Source organism: Sceloporus occidentalis, unplaced genomic scaffold (assembly GCF_023333645.1).
Source record: "Sceloporus occidentalis isolate IW3139 unplaced genomic scaffold, rSceOcc1.0.p SCAF_10, whole genome shotgun sequence".
In the NCBI taxonomy this organism is placed as follows: Eukaryota; Metazoa; Chordata; class Lepidosauria; order Squamata; family Phrynosomatidae; genus Sceloporus; species Sceloporus occidentalis.
In genome coordinates, this window is record NW_028316990.1 from 30,816,937 (window position 1) to 30,841,111 (window position 24,175).

At 44.8% G+C, this 24,175-nt stretch overlaps 1 protein-coding gene across 2 annotated transcripts; it reads right to left on the bottom strand.

Moving 5' to 3' along the window:
• Positions 1-21: 21 nt before the first annotated feature.
• Positions 22-22,830, bottom strand: LOC149306324 (adenine nucleotide translocase lysine N-methyltransferase-like). Of its 2 annotated transcripts, none has more exons than XM_089539938.1 (6): positions 22,758-22,830; positions 3,903-4,066; positions 3,300-3,404; positions 2,481-2,621; positions 1,257-1,307; positions 22-879 (listed from the first exon to the last, which is right to left on the bottom strand). In XM_089539938.1, exons 1-6 carry the CDS (start codon positions 22,789-22,791, stop codon positions 691-693), a joined length of 684 nt encoding a protein of 227 aa, XP_089396064.1. In that variant the 5' UTR covers positions 22,792-22,830; the 3' UTR covers positions 22-690. The 2 variants fall into 2 exon arrangements, with proteins under 2 accessions (XP_089396064.1, XP_089396065.1); XM_089539939.1 differs by lacking the exon at positions 22,758-22,830 and adding an exon at positions 6,293-6,374.
• Between the last annotated feature and the right edge of the window lie 1,345 nt (positions 22,831-24,175).

Consider the following 24,175-nt stretch of genomic DNA (forward strand, 5'->3'; position numbering starts at 1 on the left):
GATCAACTCAGTGAGAACCAGAACTTAATAGATGTTGCCCTTAGTATCACAAACACTCAGTAAAATATAACGTATTGTGAAAGTTCATTACAAATAAACAGAACATGTACCCTGAACAAGACGAATGGTTTTCTGCCCACATATTTTCAATGGCCGTAGGGAATTCTTTTAGAGCTAGGAAGTTAACTCCTTTTCTGCCTAGTTACTTGTTGCAGCAGGGAGCTAGAACAGAGTTACTTGTAATGGCCATGGTTGTAATTCACTACTTGCCAGGGGAACAGGAACACCTTGTCTGTCTCTTACTCATCAATGGGTGCATGTGCTTGGCTTGGTCTAAACAAGAGTGACAAGAAGGAGCACATGGGTGGCTGCCTTGTGCTGTACAGAGGTTTTCTTTGTAGTATCTTTTGCACTTTGTCCAAGCTGCAACACCTGAAATGGCCACTCGAGAGAACCAGAGAGCATTTAGTATCAGGAATGGTCACATTTCTGTAACTGACAGCATTCTGACTAGGATAAAAACTTGGCTCATAGGACTGCTTCTCAAAATATCTCATATCTCCTCCCTGCTTCTTCCCACTTTGGACTCTAAAAGGTCCAGCAATAGAAAAGAGGCACAGCCTACTTTCCAGACATCCATAAATACCAGCAGGTTTCTTTGCAAACATAAGTTTCCATGCTGGTTAGTTGTTATACCGGGCTTCCCTCTGATTTGTCCTGCTCAGTTTCCCGTATAGTCTTGATATCATACGCCCAGGCTTGGTTCACACCTTCTCCGGCCGTCATGGTGGGGATCCAGCTGGGGAGAGGGAAACGGCCAGCAACTACGCGAGCATCTTCTGGAAGTTCCATGAGCAACTTTCTCTCCAGAAGTAGCAGCTGGAAAGGAAAGGACAGAAGCTGTGCAACTGAGGATGTGCATTTCTCATATCAATGAAGGCAGGGTTGTCCATGCCATTGCATTTCTGATTTCAATGGGCTCATTCACACCCATGGTTTTGTATTGAGGAGATTCGGATCTCCTCAGGAATGTGAAACCGAATCAAAGTTCCCACTACGTTTACCCCGATCGAATCACTCCATTGCATTTTTACCCCTATTGCCATTCACACTGTCCTTGTATCAATTTAAAATGCAGCCTCCATTTCTAACACATTTGATCATTCTCATATTTAAAAAAAAATATATCAATCAAGCGATGTGCATCTTCGTCACTCTACTTTCGCTGTTAGTCTATGCACAAAGATCGTACTTACCACACTGGGAGCCAGAAATACGGTTACATTCTTACAGTCTGAGAGATTCACCTTTAAAAAGGGGATGGAGAAGACACAAATAGGATAACTGATTAGTCTGGTCAAGTTCAGTCCCTACCAGCTTCAACTGAAAGTCGTTCTCTGCTTCCTTTTCAAGGGCTCATTTACCTTTGCCAGAATGCTCCAGGCTGCCTCTGGAGTATTCTGGCTGCCTTCCTATGAGGTCCCTGTGAGCTGGCTGTTACCAACATTGGAGACACAAGTCAGGTCACAACAAGGTGCACAGCCTTGTTCTGATCTGAGTGAACAACTCAGCAGAAATGGAACCTGGTTGGAAGGCAGCCATCCATTGTCGCCACATTTTGTTCCAGGTTTTCTGGAAAACTCGGAGCAAAAGGTAAGTCTTTTCAATGCAGAGCAAGGGGTGAAGACCCTAAATCAGGTCCAGGCATTTTGAAAACAGCCCAGATTTGAGTTGGGATTTTGAGCCTGCATAACGATAAACAGCACACAGTGAGCCTTGGAGTAGTTCAGAATTTATCAGCAATGTAGACAAGCTCCAAGACAACAGGTGCCAGCTGGAACAGACAAGTCAACTCAACCTTGCCATCCAGATGTGTTGGACTACAAGCACTGTGGGATTCTGGGAACTATAGTCCAATGTATCTGGAGGACACATTGTGGAGCATCCCAAACTGAGAGCCACAGTAGCTAACTTCATAGGTGGAAGCCTCCTTCAGTCCCTAATGTATCCAGTTAAATATGGGTTTCCAATATGTGGGCTGTGAAAGAAAAAATATCAGCAAGTCCTTTGAGAAAAAATTGATAAAACTGTCCTGGAATGAAGTCTAAATATGAATGAAACTTGCCAAGAAAACCCTATGGTAGGTTCGTCTTAGGGCTGCCATAAATTGGAAACAACTTGAAGACAGACAATAATAATCTATATACTAACATGGAACAAATAATTAACAATAGCAATATGAAGAAATACAAAATGTAATAATATTAAGTGCTAATTTTCTGATCTAAATCTATAACCAAGAACTGTATAATATCCCTGAAGATTATACTTTGTGCACCTGAGGAAGTGGATTACAGCCCATCAAAGCTACAACAACAATCTTAAAGGTGCCACATAAATCTTTATTGTTCCAATGCCAGGGTGTTTCTGTGTCTTGTTGGCATACACAAAACTTCACTTTACAAGAGTTTCTGTCTCACCTTCCAAAGATCTTCTCGATGGTAAGAAACCTTTCCGTAGCACCCAGCCTTCCAGGCGTGATAGCTGGACAGTCGAATCAGCCATGGATTGAGTTCATAACCAATGGCTGGCCTAAAGCCTTGCTTGTAGGCTTCTAGTACCTGGAAGCAGAGTGAGAGCGTTTATTTACCAAGTGGATTTTTACTGCCTAAAAACATCAGCAGCTTCCTTAGACCTTGCAGGGTAGCTGTCCTTATGGTGGGTATTACCTGTTCAAAAAGGCAGTAGCTATCTAGGGTTTTGGTCAGAGAAAGGTCTTTGCTGAGCCTATTATTGGTCTGCCTGGGTACAACATAGCAGTTCCCAGTCTACTCAGATGAAACCAACACTACCTATGTAGTTTCCCTCCCACCCTAGCACCAAGCTTAGGAAATTACTTTACATACTCTAGTTCTAAGGTTCCTCAGCCACTGCCCATGCCAACTGTGAAATCCTGGAAGCTCAAAACACATGGGTACCTTCCTCTTCTTCCCAAAAACTTAACTGAAACGTGAAGTACCTGTGTTCCTTTTGGCTATCTTAAGATAAACTGTATTACATACATATATATATGTGTGTGTGTGTGTGTGTGTTTGCATAGTTATAGGAATACAGTCCTATAGGACAGTTCCCTGTTGGTATTTTCAGTACATACCTACAAAGTGATACATTGTTCAATGTGCTGCATTCAAAAATGGCAACCACTGGGATTTTTGTTGGCGCTTCATATTGTTCTTTTGTTACTCTGTTATTTCGATTACCATATTTGAGATGGGTGCTGATTTTTTTCTGGTACTTACAATTCTGCCATCTCCTGACCCCAAATCAACCAGCTTCCCCGAGCGTCCTTTCAGCAGCAACATGACATTCTCCACTTGCTTGACACTTGCTGGAACATAAGGCACCTGGATGAGAGAAAAAGGCAAGTCCTGAGTTGAGAAGGGCTATGGCACTACCAGTCAGAGCTAATACACTGGCAACGTATGGGTTTCACAATAAACCATGGTTTGTCTTAGGCATCTGTCTATTCTAATACGAGAGGGATAAAAATCTTTGTGATACATAATGAATCTAACATAAGCTTTGTAAGCAGGGTGATATGAATAGATACGAACATTCTTTCTTTGGTATATCATCTGTCAAGGCTTTATCTCACACATATAAGTCATCAAACAAAGGAGCTAAAATCAAACATTGAAGATCAGGTGAAATTCTTCAATATGATGGCTGTCATTCTGATTGTGTGAGTTAGCCTTCATTGTTGCTCTTACTGTGTCCCTTCAACTCATTTCAGACTTATGGAGACCCTATCATGGGGTTCTCTTTGAAATTTGATTGTATCATTTACGTGCCTATTAACTGTGCCATTCTTCCTTTAAAACTCCTGAGAACTTGTCCCTTACCTGTAACCTTAAAGGCACTTTGCGGAATCCTGGCATAAGAATCCCTGCCCACACAACATAGGCAGTCAAACCTGTGCCCGCTGCAATCTGAAAGAGGCCCCAGCCATCCACTGTTTTTCCATGCAGCTCAGCTGCCAGTTCTTCTGCATCCTCAGGATCCATGTCTGCCAAAGCAAAACAATTTGCAAATCAATGGGCGACAAGCGATAAGAAAAACAAATGAAATGAGATTTCGTCCCAACGCAAACACTAGCTTCCCCCCAAAGGAAACCTCTAATTTCCCCTTTCATGCCTCCTAAAAATCTGCCATTATCTGGCCTTCCTCCCTCACTCTTTCTCCATTAAGAGTCTCATTTGGGTGCAGTTCTTAAAAAGATTAATAACCTCACCTCAAGGTTTGAAATGTACTATCTACAAATGTGACACATTTTATACTTGTGGGGAGATCAATGGCGTTACTTCCCTTCTCTAGTTAAACAGATACAAAGATGAATTTGGTTTGTTGACTTGCTCTCTCAGGTCTTTATCGGCTCTCTCTCATATCTAATCTCACAAACCCAAACAGTGCAACAAATATCCTAGAGTTCAGAGGCTGCTATAAAACAACTTGCGGTGCAATCTTGCCCGCTCTCATTCATCTCAGTAGGGCTTACCCTCAGATAAATGGATTTAAGATTTCAATGTTACTTATCCGGTGTCCTTATTTCTCTCCCCAGTCATAAACAATCAGGTTGTTTTAAGGAGAGACAAGGACTCTGTGTCTCCGTGTGTGTTCCCTTTCCTTATGGTCAAAGGATGCATCTACACCACGGAATTAATGCAGTTTGACACCATTGTGAACTGCTGTTTGATAAGGATTCATTTTCAACAGTTGGGAAGTATGCCCTTCTGTGTATTAACTCTGTTGAATTTCTGCTTATTACACAGTGGTTTCTTCTAAACGTCACCAACTTTTCACTTGATGCATACTAAACCAAATGTGTTATGTCTGTTTATCACATATGTATATAAACAGCCATACATAGTTTGAAGTCGAAGGCTTTCATGGCCCACATCCATAGTTTTTGGTGGGTTTTTCGGGCTTATAGAACATGGCCACATTGCCTGAAAAACCCACAAAACAACATACATAGTTTTATTGTATGGTCCTTTAGCCTTTATCACATATGTATATAAACAGGTATATAGTTTTATTGCATGAACCTTTATTCTTTATGACAGATGTATATAGACAGCCATATATAGTTTAACTGCACTATACACCTTTATTTGTGGTTTGTTGCTCTTCTTGTTGTTCTTCACATCATTTCTGATGCGAACCTATCTCTGGGTTTCCTTGGCAAGATTTGTTCAGAGCAGGTGTGCCACTGCCATCTCTGAGGCTGAGACTGTGTGACTCACCCAAGGTCACCCAATGGGTTTTGATGCTCAAGACAGGAATCGAACCCTGATCTCCAGTCATAATCCAACACTCAAACCATTCCATCTCCCCGGCTCTCTTGCTATTATTGTAGCCAAGCATTAAAGGTGACAGGAGCTCTCTCCAGTTTTCACTCTGCCAACTCTGCTTTTGACTCGGCTCAAGAAACAGGAAGGTTTCTAAAGCCAGAAACAGAATTGCATCCTGGCTGCTGAGGACGACTGGAGCTGTCTATCTGTCTGGCTGTCTTTCTTCTTTCCTTTCCCTTATCTTTCCTTTTTTCCTTCCTTTCCCTTTCTTTTCTTTCCCTTCTCTTTTGCTTTGCTTTCCTTCCTTCCCTCTTTCCTTTCTTCTTTGCTTTCAATTCCCTTCCTTCCCCTTCCCTTTCTTTTCTTCCTTCTTTCCTTTCTCTTTTGCTTTGCCTTCCTTCCTTCCCTCTTTCCTTTCTTCTTTGCTTTCAATTCCCTTCCTTCCCTTTCCCTTTCTTTTCTTCCTTCTTTCTCTTTCCCTCCTTCCCCTTCTGTCTTTCTTTTTCTCTCTCTCTCTTTCCCTTCTCCTTTGCTTTCATTTCCCTTCCTTCCTTTCCTTTCTTACTTCCTTTCATTCCTTCCCTCCTTCCTCTTTCCTTCGTTTCCTTTCCCTTCCCCTTTATTTTTCTTTCTTCCCTTTCTCCTTTACTTTCATTTCCCTTCCTTCCCTCTTTCTTTCTTTCATTCATCCCTTCCCTCCTTCTTTCCTTTCCTTCCCCTTCCTCTTTCTTTCTTCCCTTCCCTTCCTTCCTACTTTAAACCAAAGTGATAGTGGTTTGAGTCTGGAGAGACCATGAGCCTGGAGACCAATCCCTGCTCTGCCATGGAAGCCCTTCTTGGCCCTGGTCACACTCTCTCAGCCTCAAGACATGCTCTCCTTTATTCCCCCTTCCTCCTCCTCCTCCTCCATCTCCATTGAGGCCTATATAGCCCCCCTTTACCTCCAGAGCTCCTCTCACAAAATGTCCGTCGCTAAAAGCGCTCCGTCTGGAAACAAGACCCTCTGCACCTTCAGTTCCGCCTCTAAGAAAGCAATAAAGAGCAAATGAGGCTGCGTCCACACTGGACAAATAACCCGCTTTGGCACCGCTTTAAGTCTTTTTCTGGCTCAAGGCTATGGAATTCTTGGAGTTGGAGTTTGTTGTGGGATCATGTATATGTGTGTGTGTGTGTGTGTGTGTGTATTCTTTATCACATGTGTATATAAACAGCCATACTGTACATAGTTTTATTGCATGAGATAGATGATGATAGATAGATAGATAGATAGATAGATAGATAGATAGATAGATAGATAGATAGATAGATTCCACCCTCACATATATCTATATCTATATATAAGGATACACACACACACACACACACACACACATCTATATCTATAGATGTGTGTGGGTGTGGAATATAGTCTCTCCCTCTCTCTCCCTCCCTCCCTCTCTCTATATATCCTTTATTATTTATCACACACACACATATATATATCAACACACATAGTTTTATTGCATGATCCTTTATTCTTACTCCGTATGTATATACACAGCCATACATTTTTTAATGCATGATCCTTTAGTCTTTATTGCATATGTACATAAACAGATGTGTGTGTGTGTGTGTGTGTGTGTGTGTGTGTGTGTGTGTGTGTGTTCAGGGTGACCAGATGTCCTAATGGCAGAGGAGGACAAGGCACCATGAAATGTAGGACATTCAAGAAACGCAGGCCTAGGAGCCCTCTCCTGTTTTTACCCTGGCAACCCTACTTTAGACCCAACCAACACTGTAATGCATCACCTCCTCAAAACTTCTCTGAAAATGACTTTGGCCTTCAGGTGGAAACTGATTCCCCACCTTTGCATTAAGACATTTGGGTGAGCACTTTGATTTTTATGACAGCCAGCATGGTATAGTGGTTGGAGCATTGGACAGTATATGACTCTGGAGACCAAGGTTCAAATCCCCGGTTAGCCATGGAAACCCACTCAGCTGCTGGGTGACCTTAAGCAACGCACACTCTCTCAGCCTCAGAAGATGACAATGGCAAACCCCTTCTGATGAAACATGCCAAGAAAACCCCATGATCATGTTGCCTTAGGGTTGCTATAAGTTGAGGATGACTTGAAGGCACAAAACAAATCTCTGCTTCCCTGCCTCTGAGCTCCAGGCAAGGCTAGACTTTTCCCCATCCCATTTTAGATCACAACATACACGTGAGAATCAAGAGGGGAGATCAGAAGTGATGCTCCAAGAGAGAAGAGGAGGATAAAGGATGGCTTCCTCCCGAATGGCAGCTTATGGCGTCAGACATTAGGCACAGGAGGGAAATGTGATCCTTCTGGGCAGATAACTTCAGAGGAAGGGGACCATCCATCATCCAACATGCCATTAAACAAACCGACTCAGTGTGAAGCCTGTCTGTCACCTCTTTAAACCAACAGTCCTCAAAAGTGCACGCAGTGCAAATAAACACAGGGTCCAAGGAGAGGCAGGGATAGAGGCCAAGCTCTCTGGAGCATATCATCTGTATAAATAAGACAACATGGCATCACGCTTTGGAGCAATGGCATCACTAGGGTTGGTGCAGAAACTCATGGTACCATCCCTCCATCGCCTTTCATCACCCTTCTCCCACACTACACTATACAGAATCCTTAGTCACAATTTTTGCATCAGCATTACTCACAAATTGCAATTCCTGTATGCAGAGAGCTCTTGCAGCACCCTTGAGACTAAGTGAAAGAAAGAGTGTGGCTTACCTAAAGTCACCCAGTGGGTTTAATGGCCGAGCGGGGAATCAAACATCCTTAGATATACAGATCTCCAAATGTGTCCAAGGAAGTTGGCTTAAGTCTACAAAAGCTCATACTACCAACTTCTTTCTTTCAGTGAGTCTCAAAGGTGCTACGAGATCTCTCTACACACTGATTCTACTGACTAATACGGCTATATCTCTGAATTCTACCGCAGGGTTTTAAAGGGATGTGGATGAACACCACCACCCATTTCTGCCCAAAAGGCAATTGTATGCGGAGCCATGGTATCACCCCTCTCCTTAGTGTGTCACCCAGTGCAACCCATACTCCTTGCACCCCTCTAGTATCCAAGAAAGTTGGGCAACCCAAAAAGTAAAGGGAGGGAGATCAGGTACTATGCCCGCAGCCACCGCCATGATAATTTCAGCATTTCCCCCAAGCTGCATTCTATTACTGACATGTTATGGATATTTTGAGCAGGGCAAATCTGTTCCCAATCTTTCTCTTAATCACGCAGCTTCATTCCCGCCCCCCATGGCTTTCATCACCAGACCACTGTCCCGATTCCACAGAGCATGTGTGGAGCAGCTGGGGCTACATGCCTCCAAATGCTGCCTTGCTATAAACCCTCTCTGATCAATTGTTTGGCAGAAGGAGGCAGAACAGAGGGGACCGAATCCGGTCCCACACTGTTCCTTCAAAAGAGATGATCAGCAGGATTTTAGCTTTCCAGAAAAACCTCTGGATGTTCATAATAACTTGGCCCGGAGAGGGAAAGACTGAGCATAGAGTTTAGTTGTGTATCCAGTTCTCCACGTACTGCAGATGTCATTTGTTGTTGTATGCCTTTAAGTAATTTCTGATTTATGGTGACCCTAAGGCTAACCTATCATGAGGATTTCATGGCAGGATTTGTTCAGAGGAGGATTGTCATTGCCTTCCCCTGATGCTGAGAGAGTGTGACTTGCCCAAGGTCTCCCAGTGGGTTTCCTGGCCGAGCAGGGAATCGAACCCTGGTCTCCAGAGTCGAAGTCCAACACTCAAACCACTATGCCACTCTCTCTATTTAGCTGGAGACACACATGGAATTTTATAATTCTGTGTAACCAGCATGACTAGTAGCCATTGACACTCTTATCCTACATATTTACTACAGAGAGGGACCATTTCTTCTTGCTATGTACTTTCAAGTTGATTTCAACATACGGCGGCCCACTCCTAAAGTTTTCTTGGCAGGATTCAGACGCTTCCAAACTGAGATTTAGAGCCACTCTAATGTGATGGATGGCCATCTGTCTGGGATGCTTTGATTCAGATTTCCTGCATGGCAGAATGGGGTTAGACTGTCTGGATGGCCCTTGCAGTCTCTTCCAACTCTATGATTCTGTGATTCTATGAACACACCAAAATATCATTTCAGAAGCTGATTATTTACTATATATACTCATGTATAAGTATAGAAATGTTAGTCAAAAAGGGATCCAAAAAAACTGGGTCAGCTTATCCGTGGGTCGATGTAAGTGACCCGAGAGCCAGCGTGGCATAGTAGTTTGAACATTGGACCAGAGTTCAAATCCTGGCTCAGCCATGCAAACTTACTGCGTGACCTTGGGCAAGTCACACTCTCTCAGCATCAAAGAATGGCAATGGTACTTCCCCTCTGAAGAAATTCCCAAGAAAACCCTTAGAGTTGCCGTAAGTTGGAAACAACGTCAAGGCATGCAACAACAACAAAAACAACAATGTAAGTACTATATTTTAACTCTTACAAACAAGGGAACTATTCCCTGGTGAAAGATGAGAGTTCAATTCTTCATTGGAGCACCTAAAAGAAGGAAGAACTCCCTTTAATGTCTCATTGATCCAGCCTTTAAGGTGAGCACAAACATTATTGCCTGCCAGAATTTTGCAAGCCCTTTGGCATCATTTTTCTTTGCTTCATCTTTTACATCCGTTGTTGTATGCCCCTAAGTTTTACCCTCGACTTATCCACGGGTCATATCAAAGTCCACAATTATTCGACCCCAAAACCTGCCCTCGACTTATACATGAGGTCAAGTTATAGATGAGTTTACATGGAACACAGAAAAGCAATTTGAAATGTCTGCAAAACAGCAAAATTACGGGAGACGGGGAGGAGATAGGACAGGTATTGTGGCTGAAAACTGCTCCGTCTGGGGATGGTTTTTGCACAGAGCGCTGATCCGATCTTTGCGATGGAAAGCGTCATGTCTTTGGGCGCGCAAGGAATGCATGGCTTATAAGCAAATCTTCTGGGAAACTGCTGGTGTGGTGAATGGGACAGCGAGTGTGGAAATGAAGGCTGCGCAGCATTAACATTCCTCAGCTGCTGCCGCTGCTCTTCTGCCTTTTTAATTATTTTTATTTGAAAGCTTCCCTCCTTCCCTCGCCTCTTTTCAGGCCCAAATCCTCCACCCCTTTTCCCTTTCCCACTTCTCCCAGTGCCTCCAAAGGAAATCGACTTGGTTTTACAGCATTCTTTAAAAAGAAAAAAAAGAAAATGTTCCCTTATATACACACACAGCTTTGCATTGTAAAACTTTAAAGTGCCACGCTAGCTTTGCTCTTTTATTCGAAACAGATTCCAAAAGTGGGGATGGGGACTGCCTTGGGGATGTCACTTTCTCCACCCAAGGCGCTTTTCAGGCTTGTGGTGACTCTACTAGCTCTGAAAATAACTAGCTACAAGAGCTGTTGTTGTTGTTGTTGTTGTGTGCCTTCCAGTTGTTTCCAACTTACGGCAGCCCTAAAGTGAACCTGTCATGGGGTTTTCTTGGCAAGCGTCTTCAGAAGGGGTTTGCCATTGCCATGCTCTGAGGCTGAGAGACTGTAACTTGCCCAAGGTCACCTAGTAGGTTTCCATGGCTGAACATGGATTCAAACCCATTGGTCTAAACCACTACACCACCCTGGCTCTCTAGTTACTTAGTTTGTTCCTGACATTTCACTAACATCTGTGGCTGGCATCTCTGAAGTTTTTTGTGGGTTTTTCGGGCTGTGCGGCCATGTTCTAGAAGAGTTTATTCCTGACGTTTCGCCAGCATTTGGGGCTGGCATCTTTGCTCCTCTGAACAAATTGTGCCAAGAAAATCCCACAATAGGTTTGCCTTAAGAATCGCCATAGGTCAGAAATGACTTGAAGGCAGGCAACAGCAGCAAGAGGGAGTGAACTGGTGCTCAGTTGGCTCCTCTTCCTCCCTCTACTTGTGAGAAATGTGAAATTCCCTTGCACCACCATCTCTACCTTGTCACTGCTGTTTCTCCTTGCTGCACACACACACACATGCATGCACCCTCCCCACCCGCCTTGCCTGGGTTGATCTCTGTATGTGCTTGTTTCTTTCTCCCCGCTGCATCTGAAAAAACCCCGGCACCACCTGTTGCGGCCGTCCACACCGTGTTACCATTCAGATGCCCAGCTTAGTTTCCCTTCTTAATAAAAACAGGCTTGGGAATGAGGCTAAGGCTGTGGGAAAGTTCCAGTGTGTGGGAAGACAGTGGGGAGCCAGGGAGAGGAGAGAAGGGGGATGGTGGCGAAGGCAGAGGGAGGCTGGATGCGCAGCCATGGTGGAGGCCAGAGAGTGGGCTCACTAGCCAGCTCAGCCTCCTCTCCATTGTGGCGACCAAGTGCCCACCCAGCATTTGGAGGCTGGAAAGGAGAGACACAACAATGAGTCAATTAGAGGGAAAGGAGCATTTAAAAGGGAAAGAAAAGAAAAAGGCAGTCTTCTTCTTTGTGGCCTTCCAGTGACAGTTTCTGCCACATCCTATCTGTCTCTTTCCTTCCTGGCTCCCAGATCTCCATCCCCGCTTTTTGACTCCCCCTTTCCACATTCCCCCAACGGTAGGGGCTATGAGATCCGGGCCCCCTGGTGCTTTCCCCATGAGAACTCTTGGCTAGGATGGGAGGCCTGAAGAGGGGAATGGGGTCTCATAAGGGTCACCCCCCCCCCATCCCAGCAGAAACACAAACCCAACTCTCTTAGGATGGGAGAGGATGGGTGTTTTGAAAGCACCAGAGGTGGAAAGGACTTCATCCATCACTCTGGGTCCAAATCTGGGCCTCCAAGGTCCACGTCTGGCCATCCTGGAGTGTCTCTCGTGGCCATGCCACTTTCCCCCTGACACCATTGCTTGGATGGGTTTCAGATTTTGTACACACACACACTCCCCCCAATTTGAACAGCTGCTTCTAATTTATTTCAAAAAGGATGTTGAGAAGCTGGAGTGTGTCCAGAGGAGGGTGACCAAAAGGATGAAGGGTCTGGAAACCATGGCTTATGAGGAGAGGCTTAGGGATCTGGGGATGTTTAGCCTGGAGGAGAAAAGGTTAAGAGGTGATATGATGGCCCTGTTTAGGTATTTGAAAGGATGTCACATTGAGGATGGAGCAAGCTGTAGGAGCTTTAAGATAAAGTATGCTGGCATGTTTGGTCCCATTCCTTTGCCTTTGACCTCACTTATCACTGGAATGCAACCCCTGGGAGCCCTTAGCCTGTGCAAGCACACACCAATAGCAATAGCATTTACATTTCTATACTGCTTTATAGTGCTGGCATTGGCCAGTGATTCCCAAACTTGAGTCCTCTGGGTGTTTTGGAGTTCAGCTCCCAGAAGCCCCAGCCAGCTTGGCCAACCATCAGGAATTCTGGGAGCTGAAGTCCCTCACATAACTAAGTTTAAAGCCCTCTTGATCAAATTTTTTAGACTATTGGCAAAACCGTTTCTGCCAACTGGTGTGAGATGGCACTGAACAAGACTGTGGGCTTCCCCTGCTAAACACCAATGTTTCTTGTGACTCCATTTCCTTTAGAACCATTGGCCCCAATCTTTCCGCTCCCTTCCGTTCCACACCAGGCCTATCACTATGTCTTATTTTAGGGGTATGGCTTATATTGAGCAAGTGCTTAGAAACCCTGCTATGGCTTATTTCATGGAGTATGTCTTATTTTTGGGGAAACAGGGTATTTGCATCCCCTGTGCAACTCTCTTTCTAAGGGAGTCACTAGGGGAGTGCGGGGAGTGTGGGCTGCACTGGGTGACCGCTCAAAGACGGGTGAACACTCAGTGGGCTGGTCATTCCTGTCTGTCCCAAGACGCCACCTGGCCACCCCACTTCTGGTAGAGATGGGGTGCTGCTGCCACCCTTTAGCTTTGTGGGCTTGGCAGGGCTGCTGGCCAAACGGGAAAAAGACTCCCAAGCAGCAGAACCAGACCATCCCCAGCAGCCTTGAGTCCGGCAGGTCTACTGACTTGGTGGGAAAGCAAGTCACCTCCCTTTGCTGTCCAGGTAGCACTTCTGCCTGACCCAGAAAAGGCTGTTGAAGAGAGACGGGGGCTATTGAAAAGTGATTTGCACCAGGTATCAAATATACTAGATATGCTACTGCCCCTCTCCCCTTCTAAGAGGTGATTTTTCTTGAGACTGCGGCAGGGGGAGAAGGAGTGACGTTTCACCTCCCCATCCCCTGTGGCTGCGTTTAATAGAACAACACCAATAATGTGAATAATTATCATGCAATTAACACCAGGTTTAATTGGGGACCCCAGAAAGCTGTTTACAACCTCGTACGGAAAAAGGTGTTAATGAACAACACCTGTGTGGAGCTTTCATCTCCACTCCAGGTTCATGAGAAACTGTGTGCCCACCACAAGTCCAAATGCGTTTTATCCTCCTACGCTCTTCAGCGCTTTCAAAAACTCTAGTTGCCTATTCCCTGCTTTTCTCAGCGCTGAGATCGGCTAGGACGCCCAGCATCCCCACCCATTCCATTTAAATGCTAGTAAAAGACAAGCTTGAGTTGAAAAGGAGATGCTGCCAAAAGAGAATGGGGTTTTGCTTTATTTTATTTTCCTTTGCTTGTGGGAACCGAATATTTGGTTTCTTCTTGGAATCAGCCTCCCTGCTTCGTCCTGATCTCACTCACAGACACACTTACACCAGTTACGGTATTCTAGACAATTGCACAACAGGGATTGCAAACACTAGAAAATGTATACTAATCCCAAGGGTAAGTGAGGGGGAGACGGGAGGTAGTATGGAACATAATAATTTACAAAAATCCAGATAAGGAAACATATGGATCTCATCACCCCAGTCCTTTTGTGTATTTTAATTCTATGGGAGGCTGGCTATTTATAAATACTGTCCTTCTGCTGAGTTGATGAAATGTTAACACACTTAGGAACGGTGTCCTGATAAAACAGTAAGAGGAAGGGGGAGTGGTACCTAACCCACAGGGCAACAGCGGTTCTGAGTTCTATTCCCAGGACACTTAATATGGGGCATTTCTGCTTAATTTTCCCTTCCATTTGTTGTCTGGGTCAGGAATTAGCATGAAAAAAATATTGGAATACATTTCATTTCCTTAGAAAGAATGGTGTTCTATAGTTTTTGTGGGTTTTTTCGGGCTATGTGGCCATGTTCTAGCAGAATTTCTTCCTGATGTTTCGCCAGCATCTGTGGCTTTGGCATCTGGCTGATTCTCTGAAGATGCCAGCCACAGATGCTGGCAAAACGTCAGGAAGAAACTCTGCTAGAACATGGCCACATAGCCCAAAAAATCCATAAAAAACTATGGATACCGGCCATGAAACCTTTCGACTTCACATTTTTGTTAATGTTCAACAGTAAGCCTACCTTGGTGCTTTTCTCCGGCCATGAAAGCCTTCGACTTCACAATGGTTTTCTACTGTCTCACTGCTGAGGTTACCTAGGCCAGGCTCCTGGGAACATCATGCCCAATGTTTAACAAAAGATGCCGCCAACACATACAGAATTTAAGAACATCTGTAGACCACGGCTCCCAGAATTCATAAACTGGCACGGTGGGGGATTCTGGGAGCTGTAGTTCAATAACATATCTTCTCCAAGCTCAGCGTTTAGGAGATTCCAAAAGACACGTAAAACCATTTAGGCAGGAGCACCTAAAAGAATCGAGTACATGTTACAATTTATTATACATCCACTCGGAAGGCATGCCTCTGGTACAGTGATATCCTGAGGTTGAGAACCCGTGACCAAGGGTTACACTAATGTAAACAATCTGGAGGCTGGGGCCTATCTAAATCAGTCGGCCATGGTGACTTTTCCAATTTTATGGTTCTCCCTGGCAGGTGCAGCCAATTATCCTAATAGCAAGCAGAAAAATCGGGTATAAGGGGAGGAATCAGAGGAGAAAATACAGAGAGACAAAAGGGTGGAGGAAGGGAAAGAGGAAAAGTGGGAGATGATGGCAGGGAAAGAAAGAAAAGATTTCGATGCATGTTATACCATGACTGCAATTGCACATACTCTGCACCTCTCCTGTTGCACGTCCAGTGCAATGTCTGAATAAGTGTGCAGACTAACCATACACTGGGCCCTTGAACAGATCGAGCCTGAATTCTCCTTGGAAAACAGCATAATCAAACTGAGGCTGTCGTACTTTGGCCACATAATTAGAAAGCATGGATCACTGGAAAAGACAATAATGCTAGGAAAGACGGAGGGCAAAAGAAGGAGAGGAAGACCCCATGTCGGACGGATGGGCTCAGGGAGTCATTCACATGTTGCTTTTTTAGCTCAATGATGTGAATCATCTCACTCATTCAATCTGGGTTATTTACACTGGGACTGCATCAATGTGCATCTCTGAGAGTTCAATTGTGCACACGTGTAAGCATTCAAATAAAGATGGAGTCGATGATGCAAATGCATTCAGAACCTCTTTTCTGATATGCAGTGTTTTATCCTGGATCTGTTCAGGTCTATTCACATCGGTTAGTCACGCTACCAACGATTCAAATCTGTTTTAAAAACTCAGGAGGTGTGACGTCGTGTGAAAATCTTCGCACAAGTGTGCTATAATGATGGGAGCATTCTGTTTTTCTCCTGTTTTATAACCGCATGTGATAATCTCCTGAGTGTTGAACAGGGACTCTGAAGTAATTTTCCCAAGAAAACTCAGTTTGATGGCACCTAACCGCAAAGTTTGCTGTAATGTGCCTTTAACTACAACAGGCCTGGTACTACTAGCAGAAAGTAGTATGGTGTAGTTTTGGAACAATGGGGCTGGATAGACTGCCCCTAAGAGGAGGCTCTGTGCCGCCCCTGGAAGCACTGGGTTGCGGACATGTCAATCGCATGCTATGCCCCCAATCCGGCAGGTCCATGGCACAAAAAGAAGCCGCAAAATGTGGCTTCTTTTTGTGCCGTGGAAAGGGAACCATAGCCACCGCCACTGTGGCTCTTCCACAGCTCTTTGGCGCAGCGCGTCTACACCTTGCGCCAAAGATGAGGTGTGACACCGCCCGCCATGCGGTGGGGTGCGCTGCAGCATGATGTCACCATGATGCCAGTGTGGGGATGGTTGGCAGACAGCCGCCACGCCCCCACTCTGCTCTCATGCCAGGATTTCTTGCTGATCTGTTACGGGCCAATGACTGAAGAAAATCAAGGAAGAAAGTGCAAAGGCAGATTTACAGCCAGGGACGTAGCGGGGGGGGGGGGGTTCTTGGGGTCCAGACCCCCCTTCCATTAGAAAAATGAATGGTGTGTCTGTGCTGCTGCGCCGCTGCGCCCAAGCCCCATTATAATGGTGGCACTTAGTCTGTACCCCCCCCTTCCTAAAATCCTGGCTATGTCCCTGTTACAGCTGAACATTCAGAAAACAAAATAATGACCACCAATGATTTACTCAACTTTAAAGAAGATGATGAAGGCATTGAAAAAGTTCAAGATTTTCCATATCCTAGTTCAGTCATTAATTCGAACAGAGAAGACTTGACTCACTAACTAGAAAAGACAATATCGCTTGGCATGGTAAAAGACAGTAGGAAAAGAGGAAGACCACATTACAGATGGATAGATTCAGTCGAGGAAGACACAGCCCTGGGTTTGCAAGACCTGAGCAGGGCTATTGATATCTGGGTGACTTGGTCGCCATAAGTCAAGGTTGCCATAAGTCAAGGTTGACTTGATGGTGGTTAACACCAAAGGTAACACTGCAGCTAAGCTCAGAAAGAAGGAAGATTGGGATAGAGAGGGAAAGAAGTAGGCATTACTTACTCCGCTAATCAAAAATTCCTGGACCTTCTGCCAGTAATGGTTCCAGTAACTTCTTTTTCAGAACACATGAAAAATCCTACAGTGGATAGGGTTACCAGCTAACCAGAAAGAAACAAACAAATTCTGTCTTGGCCTGCGCTGTCTTTTTTTTTTTAATAGCAACAGTATGTTGGAGATCAATAGAACAACATCACAGCCTCCAACGTTTTGCAAATGAAAACTGGGCAAGTTGGACCCAGGAACGTCCGAATGAGATCAAAATGGCAACAAGGAACCACACATAAGCTAGGATAGGCTGCAGCGGTTTGCTTTTGTGTGAGCCTACTGGGAAGGGCGAGAAGCATCTCCTCTGTGCTTAGTTAGTTGAGTGCAAACTACTTTTGCACCTTGAATCCAGTTTGCATCAATGGAAGTAATCTGAGGACAAAGGGGGGAAAGCGGGAAGAGGAAGAGATAGAAACTGGGACGCAGTTGGAGGGTATGCAACTTGCTTCTGCATATTGTTGCTCTGGAAAAGGCGCAATAGTAAGAACTCATAGGGATTTATTTTAAAGGTCATTCGCTGCCACTAAGTCCTCTTCAACTTATGGTGACCCTGTGAAGCTCAATGCAGCTCTGTTGGTCTGCCATCTGTTCCTGGTGATTTATTTCTCCCAAGTGTCCTAAGTGCAACTTCCACTTCACTTTCTCAAATTGTAGGTTTCCCCTTGGAACAGTTCTTCCTTGAATTAATATATGGGCAGAATATGACAAGAAAGCTTCCGGCTCGTTCTAGCAAATAAAGAAGGACATATGTTCAAGTATTTTGATTCTTCCCTTCCGTATCCGCTGGGGTTTGGATAGCAAAATCAGTGGCATGCGTAGTAAAATGGTGGCATAGCAAAATGGTGTCCCATGATATATAAAATGGCAAAAACATTTGCTTTTGGGAATTTACTTTTCAAGTCGTTTATGCTCCGATCCATGGATAAAGACACCATGGACACAGAGGGCTGACTGTAGTAAAGAGCGCATGGTTGCTGCAGAATTTGGGGGTTGGTTTTCTTTCTGCCTGCTTCATTACAAAGCATGCAAATCAAACTAAGGTTGCCACGTTTGCACAATTACTTGCCATTTTCGCATTATTTACAGGATACTTTAAATGTGCTTTAATCTCTCTTTAATGCCGAAATTAGGCCCAATGTGATAAACTCCTAAAAGGCTGCATCCTCAATGCAGAAATAATCCAGGTTGATGCCACTTTAATTGCTGTAGTTCAGTGCTATGGAATTCCAGTAACTGTAGTTTTGTGAGACACTGAGCCTTCTCTTTCAGAGAGCGCCAGTGCTGCAACAAACTACAATTCCCTAAACACTACAGCATTGAGTCGTGGCAGTTAAAGTGGTGCCAACCTTGATTATACCTGCAGTGCAGATGCAGCCAAGATGAAAGAAAGAAGATGGTAGCATGAGCTTTCATAGACTTGAGCCTACTTCCTCAGATGCATGTGGTCACAGCTGTGAAAAGCACATGCTATCAGCTTCAAAGGTGCGACAAGATCCCTTTGCAAACTACTTCGACCACTGTTGTTTAAAGGTATAGGAGGCTTGCCTGGGAGAGCAAATAATGGCCAAGTGAAATTGAAATGGAGTCCAGGGCTGTGTGTTTCGGGGAGCCGCAGGCATCTTCCAGAGAGCTGGTTCTGTGCTAATGAGAGAGGTTTTTTTAATAGGAAGCCATCAAGAAAGGCAGCTTGTATCCATTCTCTGCCAGTCCCCCTCTCCCCGCTCCCTTTGCAAATCTTAAGTCTTTTTCTCAGAGGTTGTAAAGTAGCAGTGAATGTAAAGAATTTGTCACTATGCACGGGTAAGTGCTGTCTTGCCCAGCTGTCAGAGGTTCAGCCAGCCACTGGAAAAGCAAAGGGGGCCCAAACAGATGCACAGAGGAGAAAGTGGGGGGAGATGGAGTGTGGGGAGATGGAAAGTGTGTATACGTATGTGTGTGTTTGTGTTAGGAAGTGTAGGCATTGCACGCTCTGTTCAGAAAAACTGATCTGCATTTACAGGCCAACCCTGTGCATCTCTCTCTGCAATGCTGAAGACTTCCACTTTGGAAACTAAAATGACTGATTCAATACTATTGATTTCTTGCTGGATCTATTGCTCTACATGTACAACCCACTGCCAAGGAGTTCACCTTGTTGTTTTCTTTACAAGGATGCATACCCCATCGGCCAGGGTTCGAATCCTGGCTCGATCATGGATGACCTTAGGCAAGTGATATTTGATTGGCCTCGGAGGTTGGCATTGCAAACCCTTTCTGAAGAAACTTGCCAAGAAAAACTCATGATAGGTTTGCCATAAGCTGGAAACAACTTGAAGGCACACAACAGCAATAAATTCTGGATAGGGGAGGCTCAACTGATATTAAAACTTAATAAAAAAATTACTATTTTTATAAAAGAAAGAAATATAAAGAAGGACTTTATCACATGTGGGAAGAATCAGGGGTTTAAATGGGCATTATCCAGCGATATTTGTGCAATTGTGGTGAAGATTTTCACACACATTGTGATTAAAGATGACTTATCCCAAGGGGGGGAAAGATGACTTATACCGGGAATAACTAGGGAATAACCAGCAACAAATCATTCACACAGAATCCTAGAGTTGGAAGAGACCCCAAGGGCCATCCAGTCCAGCCCAATTCTGCCATGCAGGAAATCTCAATCAAAGCATCCCCATTGACAGATGGCCATCCAGCCTCTGTTTAAAGACCTTGACACCATCACACTCCGAGGGAGTTTGTTCCACTGTTGGACAGCCCTTACTGCCAGGAAGTTCCTCCTAATGTTGAGGTGGAATCTCTTTTCCTGCAGTTTGCATCCATTGCTCTGGGTCCTATTCTCTGGAGCAGCAGAGAACAAGCTTGCTCCCTCCTCAATATGACATTCCTTCAGATATTTAAACAGGGCTATCATAACACCTCTTAACCTTCTTTTCTCCAGGCTAAACATCCCCAGCTCCCTCAGGCGTTCCTCATAGGGCTTCATGGTTTCCAGACCCTGCACCATTTTAGTCACCCTCTTTGGACACATGGCTCCAGTTTCTCAATGTCCTTTTTGAATTGTGGCGCCCAGAACTGGACCAATATTCCAGGTGGGGCCTGACCAGAGCAGAATATAGTGGCACTATTACTTCCCTTGATCTAGACACTATACTTCTATCGATGCAGCCTAAAATCACATTGGCCTTGTTAGCTGCCGCATCACACCGTTGACTCATGTTCAACTTGTGGTCTACTTGGACTACCCCATCCCTCTCACACGTTGTCTCATTCAGCCAGGTGTCACCCATCATATATCTGTGCATTTCCCATGAATCCCATAAATGATTTGTTGCTGGTTGGGGAAATCCCGTGAATGATTCGTTGCTGGTTATTCCCTGGTTATTCCCAGGATAAGCCATCTTTATTCGCCACGGTGTGTGAAAATCTTTACCGCGATCGCGTGACTATCACTGGATAATGCTCGTTTAAACCCCCGATTTTCCCCACATGATAAAGAGAACTAAAACTAATATACAAATTCGCACCATTACAACAGTCTAGGCTACATATGAAGATGCTCAAAGCGAAGCCTTCCCTGACGGTGCACTTTCGTGTGGCATAAAACCCAATGTTCCTACAGACGCATGATAGGGTCTGCAGTAACCTATGCCCTTGAAACACCTGCTATTCTGTGTTGCATTGTGTGGGAGGCCTAGCTCTCGTTTTCTATTTCGGAGCTGGCTGGGAAGGATTACTTCACAACCCAAAGTTCTTGGAGTTTAAGGGCCGGGGCCCTCGGGGAAGAGGCCGGGGAGAGATTTTTTGCCATTAGCTCTGCCTGCCAGCTCTACAATCCCCCAGCTGCTGTTTCATTTCATATAAGCTCCTCATGGCACTGGGGTGCCCATCCTCCACAGACCCAGTGCTCCCACAATGGTGAAGGGAGAGGGAATCATCTGCACCGCCAAAGCCCTTTTCAGGGATGTGGAGCATTGAAGACCGAGTTCCCCTTTAGCCTTTGTGATTCTGGCCTTTGTAAAGGGACCGATTCACAAATTCGGTCTTTTATCTCCCAGGGGAAAGGGGGGTACATATGGTTGGGGTTGCAAGAGGGAAAGAAAGGCCACCGAAAAAAGGAGGGAAATGGCGGGAAATGTCTCCCCGGAGGCTCCCATTGTGCGGCTTTGCCCGTGTTACAAGGGTAAACACACTAATCGTGTGTGAGAAGGAGCCCTTGGGCCTCGCTCGAGAATTCACCGACAAGCCGCACATTCTTTGCTATATGTGTGTGTGTGCGCGCCTGGGTTCTTTGAGGATTTTTTTTTCCAGGGCTTTGGGGGGAAAAACCACCCATCACAAGTTTTCTTTTCCCCCCGTCACAGTTTGTCCAAAAGCTCTCGGGTGCAAAATAGAGTCCGCTCTTTTGAGCTTGCCGGGCCTTTTTATGACATTCTTGGGAAATGGCTAGCGGAGCTCCAGAATTATTATTATTTATTTATTTATTTATAGAGCTTTTTGGATTGAAAAAAGAAGGAAAAGTATCGGTTCCTACAACACACACGGCCTCTTCTGAAGGATGGTTCTTGTCCTGCCGTGTCCATGTCGGAGAGGCGAAAAATGGCACTGGAGGGCAACTATTTTGGACTACAGTCACAATCACATATTTCCCATGATAAGCCATATGGTTTCCACTTAGACAAATGGGAACCCCGGGAAGGGATGGACTAAGTTGTCATTTGTACGTTTCTCTACATTTTGGTTTTTTAAACCTACTGTTTCTGACCTGTCAATGAAGAACAACTCAAATTCTGTTAGCCCACTGTACCCAATGCTTATGCCCAACACCATCTTGGGGGTGCTTTGCAGCATCCCCATGGAAGCAATTGGCCAACATAGCTTCATGTGTGTCAAGAGCAAGGAGAGAGATGCATGACAGCTTGTTTATTTTGGCCAGTGAAATGGCCACAGCTGGCTTGGCCACTTAAAACCTGAACCCTGTTTATGGAAACAGACCATTCATCACTCTGCACACTGCTTTTCTTTTTCACATCCTCTCTCTCTCTCTCCCAACATTGTGCCTGTGGTTAATACACTTGTTTTTCATCCTGCAGAGGAAATAATATGGATGCCTCTGCTGAGGTGCCCATTTTGCTTTCGATACTGGTTTGCTGAATGTGCCAAAGTGACAAAGTTCAGACAATTGTCTTTGTGACAAACAATCAAACCAGTATATTTTGCTTAAGAGAACCAGTGTGGCATAATGGCTTGAGCATCGGAATAGAATTGTAGAAACCAGGGTTCAGTTCCTGACTTGGACATGGTTTGTCCATCTTAACCACATTTTGATGTTGCTTGGCCATGTGTCCCGGCTTGCATCTATAAAATGATGGGAGGGATGAAACCAATTGGTCTTAAAGGTGTTGCTGCGCTCCTTTTCCACCCGCTTTTGATATAGAAACTATACACATTAGGAGAAATGCATACAAAAATGCATGCACTAGAAGTCACAAACAAAAATTTGTTTGTTAGAAATTAGAATACAATTGGTGTTTCTTACTATACCTCTGGTTGAGCTGCCTTGATTTCGGTTTGACATCTCCAGCCTACCTTTCCTTCGCCATTCTTTCTGCAGGCTTGGTTGGCCCTTTTCCCCAAATGAGCTTTTCTATAGCCCTGCGATTTTGGCCAGCACCCAAACATTGCTCTGGAATGACAGAGATGTGGGGAAGTGGGAGGAGGAGGCTGATTCTGACAAGAGGGCAGAGGGCAGCCAAAACAACAAGGAACAAAAATGACATTGGGGAAAGAGAAGAATAAATGTTTCTCTTTGGCAGAAAAGGCTATCTGATTTGGCCAAAAAAGCCCACGTTAAATCAAAACAAGATCTATTTTTTCCCCTTCTCCCAGGCTGAAACCCCACCGGATGTGCAGAGTATTAAATGCAATAATTTAAATACGAGGAATGCATTAAAGATGGGAGAGGAGAGCCAAAATCTCTGTTGTTTCATTAACTGCTTTGTCTTGCCGCCTCTTTCCTTATCCCATTCCCCCCTTCCCCTGCTTTTCTCCCCACTCTGTTCCCAGGCTTTTTCCTCTCTCAGTTTCTAATGTAATACAGGCGCCCTTCACACACACACAAACACACACACAAATGTAGTCCTTTCTCCATGGTACGATTCCAAGCAGCAAAAGTATGTGTGTGAATGCCAGAGCTGGGTGGTAGAGCTAAACACATGGACTTTGTTGCCAGGGATTCTGAAGGCTTTGCAAAATGTCCACTTGTCTGCCTTCTTCTGAATCCGAGAGTCCTCTTGGCAGACTTACCTAAAGATGGTATAGGCCCCATTCCCATTTACAAATAAATCACTTTGCAGTCTGAATCCATGGATCGATTCGACAGAGGAATGTGTTTCACACTACATTTGCCCCAATTCAAAATGGACCCGCTCCAGTTGGTTGAAGGGCAAATTGAAATTGATTTCGATCCGCATCTGGTTCACACTTGCGCGGAATCGATTTATCCAAAAAGGTGCGGAAAAAATCAGCGTCAAAAAGATGCAGGTTAAATGGGTCTAGTGCCTCCCCCCCCCCTCTGAATCGCTTCAGCGATTCGGTTCAAGTGGGAACCAGGGTCATTTGAACCAGTTCAAACTGATTTGCAATCCGGTTTAAAAGGTAGTGGGAATGAAGCCATAGAAGCAACATCCTCCCGTCAAACTGTCCTGATTTGGCAGAGAAAATCCCAATTCACCTTCTGCCATCCCACTTTTCAAGTTGCTTTTAAAATGTCCCAGTTTCTCTCTCCTGCTTTCCTCCTTTGTCTTCAGTCTACTTCAACTGCCAAATGAGTTTAAAGTGCAGGAGTAGCTGTGCTAAACTAAAGCTGCATCCGCACTGCAGAAATAATCCAAATTGGCGCTGCCATGGTTCAAGGCTACGAAATCCTGGGGTTTGTAGTTTTGTGAGATGTTTAGCCACTT

What these genes read in the sequence shown, in the direction of transcription:
- LOC149306324 (XM_089539938.1), bottom strand. Translation starts at nt 22,791, where the DNA reads ATGTCAAACCGAAATCAAGGCAGCTCAACCAGAG. An exon ending in AAGTGCCTTTAAGGTTACAG is followed by an intron (nt 3,405 to 3,902) that starts GTAAGGGACAAG and finishes TCTCTCATCCAG; the next exon opens with GTGCCTTATGTTCCAGCAAG. An exon ending in ATCGAGAAGATCTTTGGAAG is followed by an intron (nt 1,308 to 2,480) that starts GTGAGACAGAAA and finishes CCCTTTTTAAAG; the next exon opens with GTGAATCTCTCAGACTGTAA.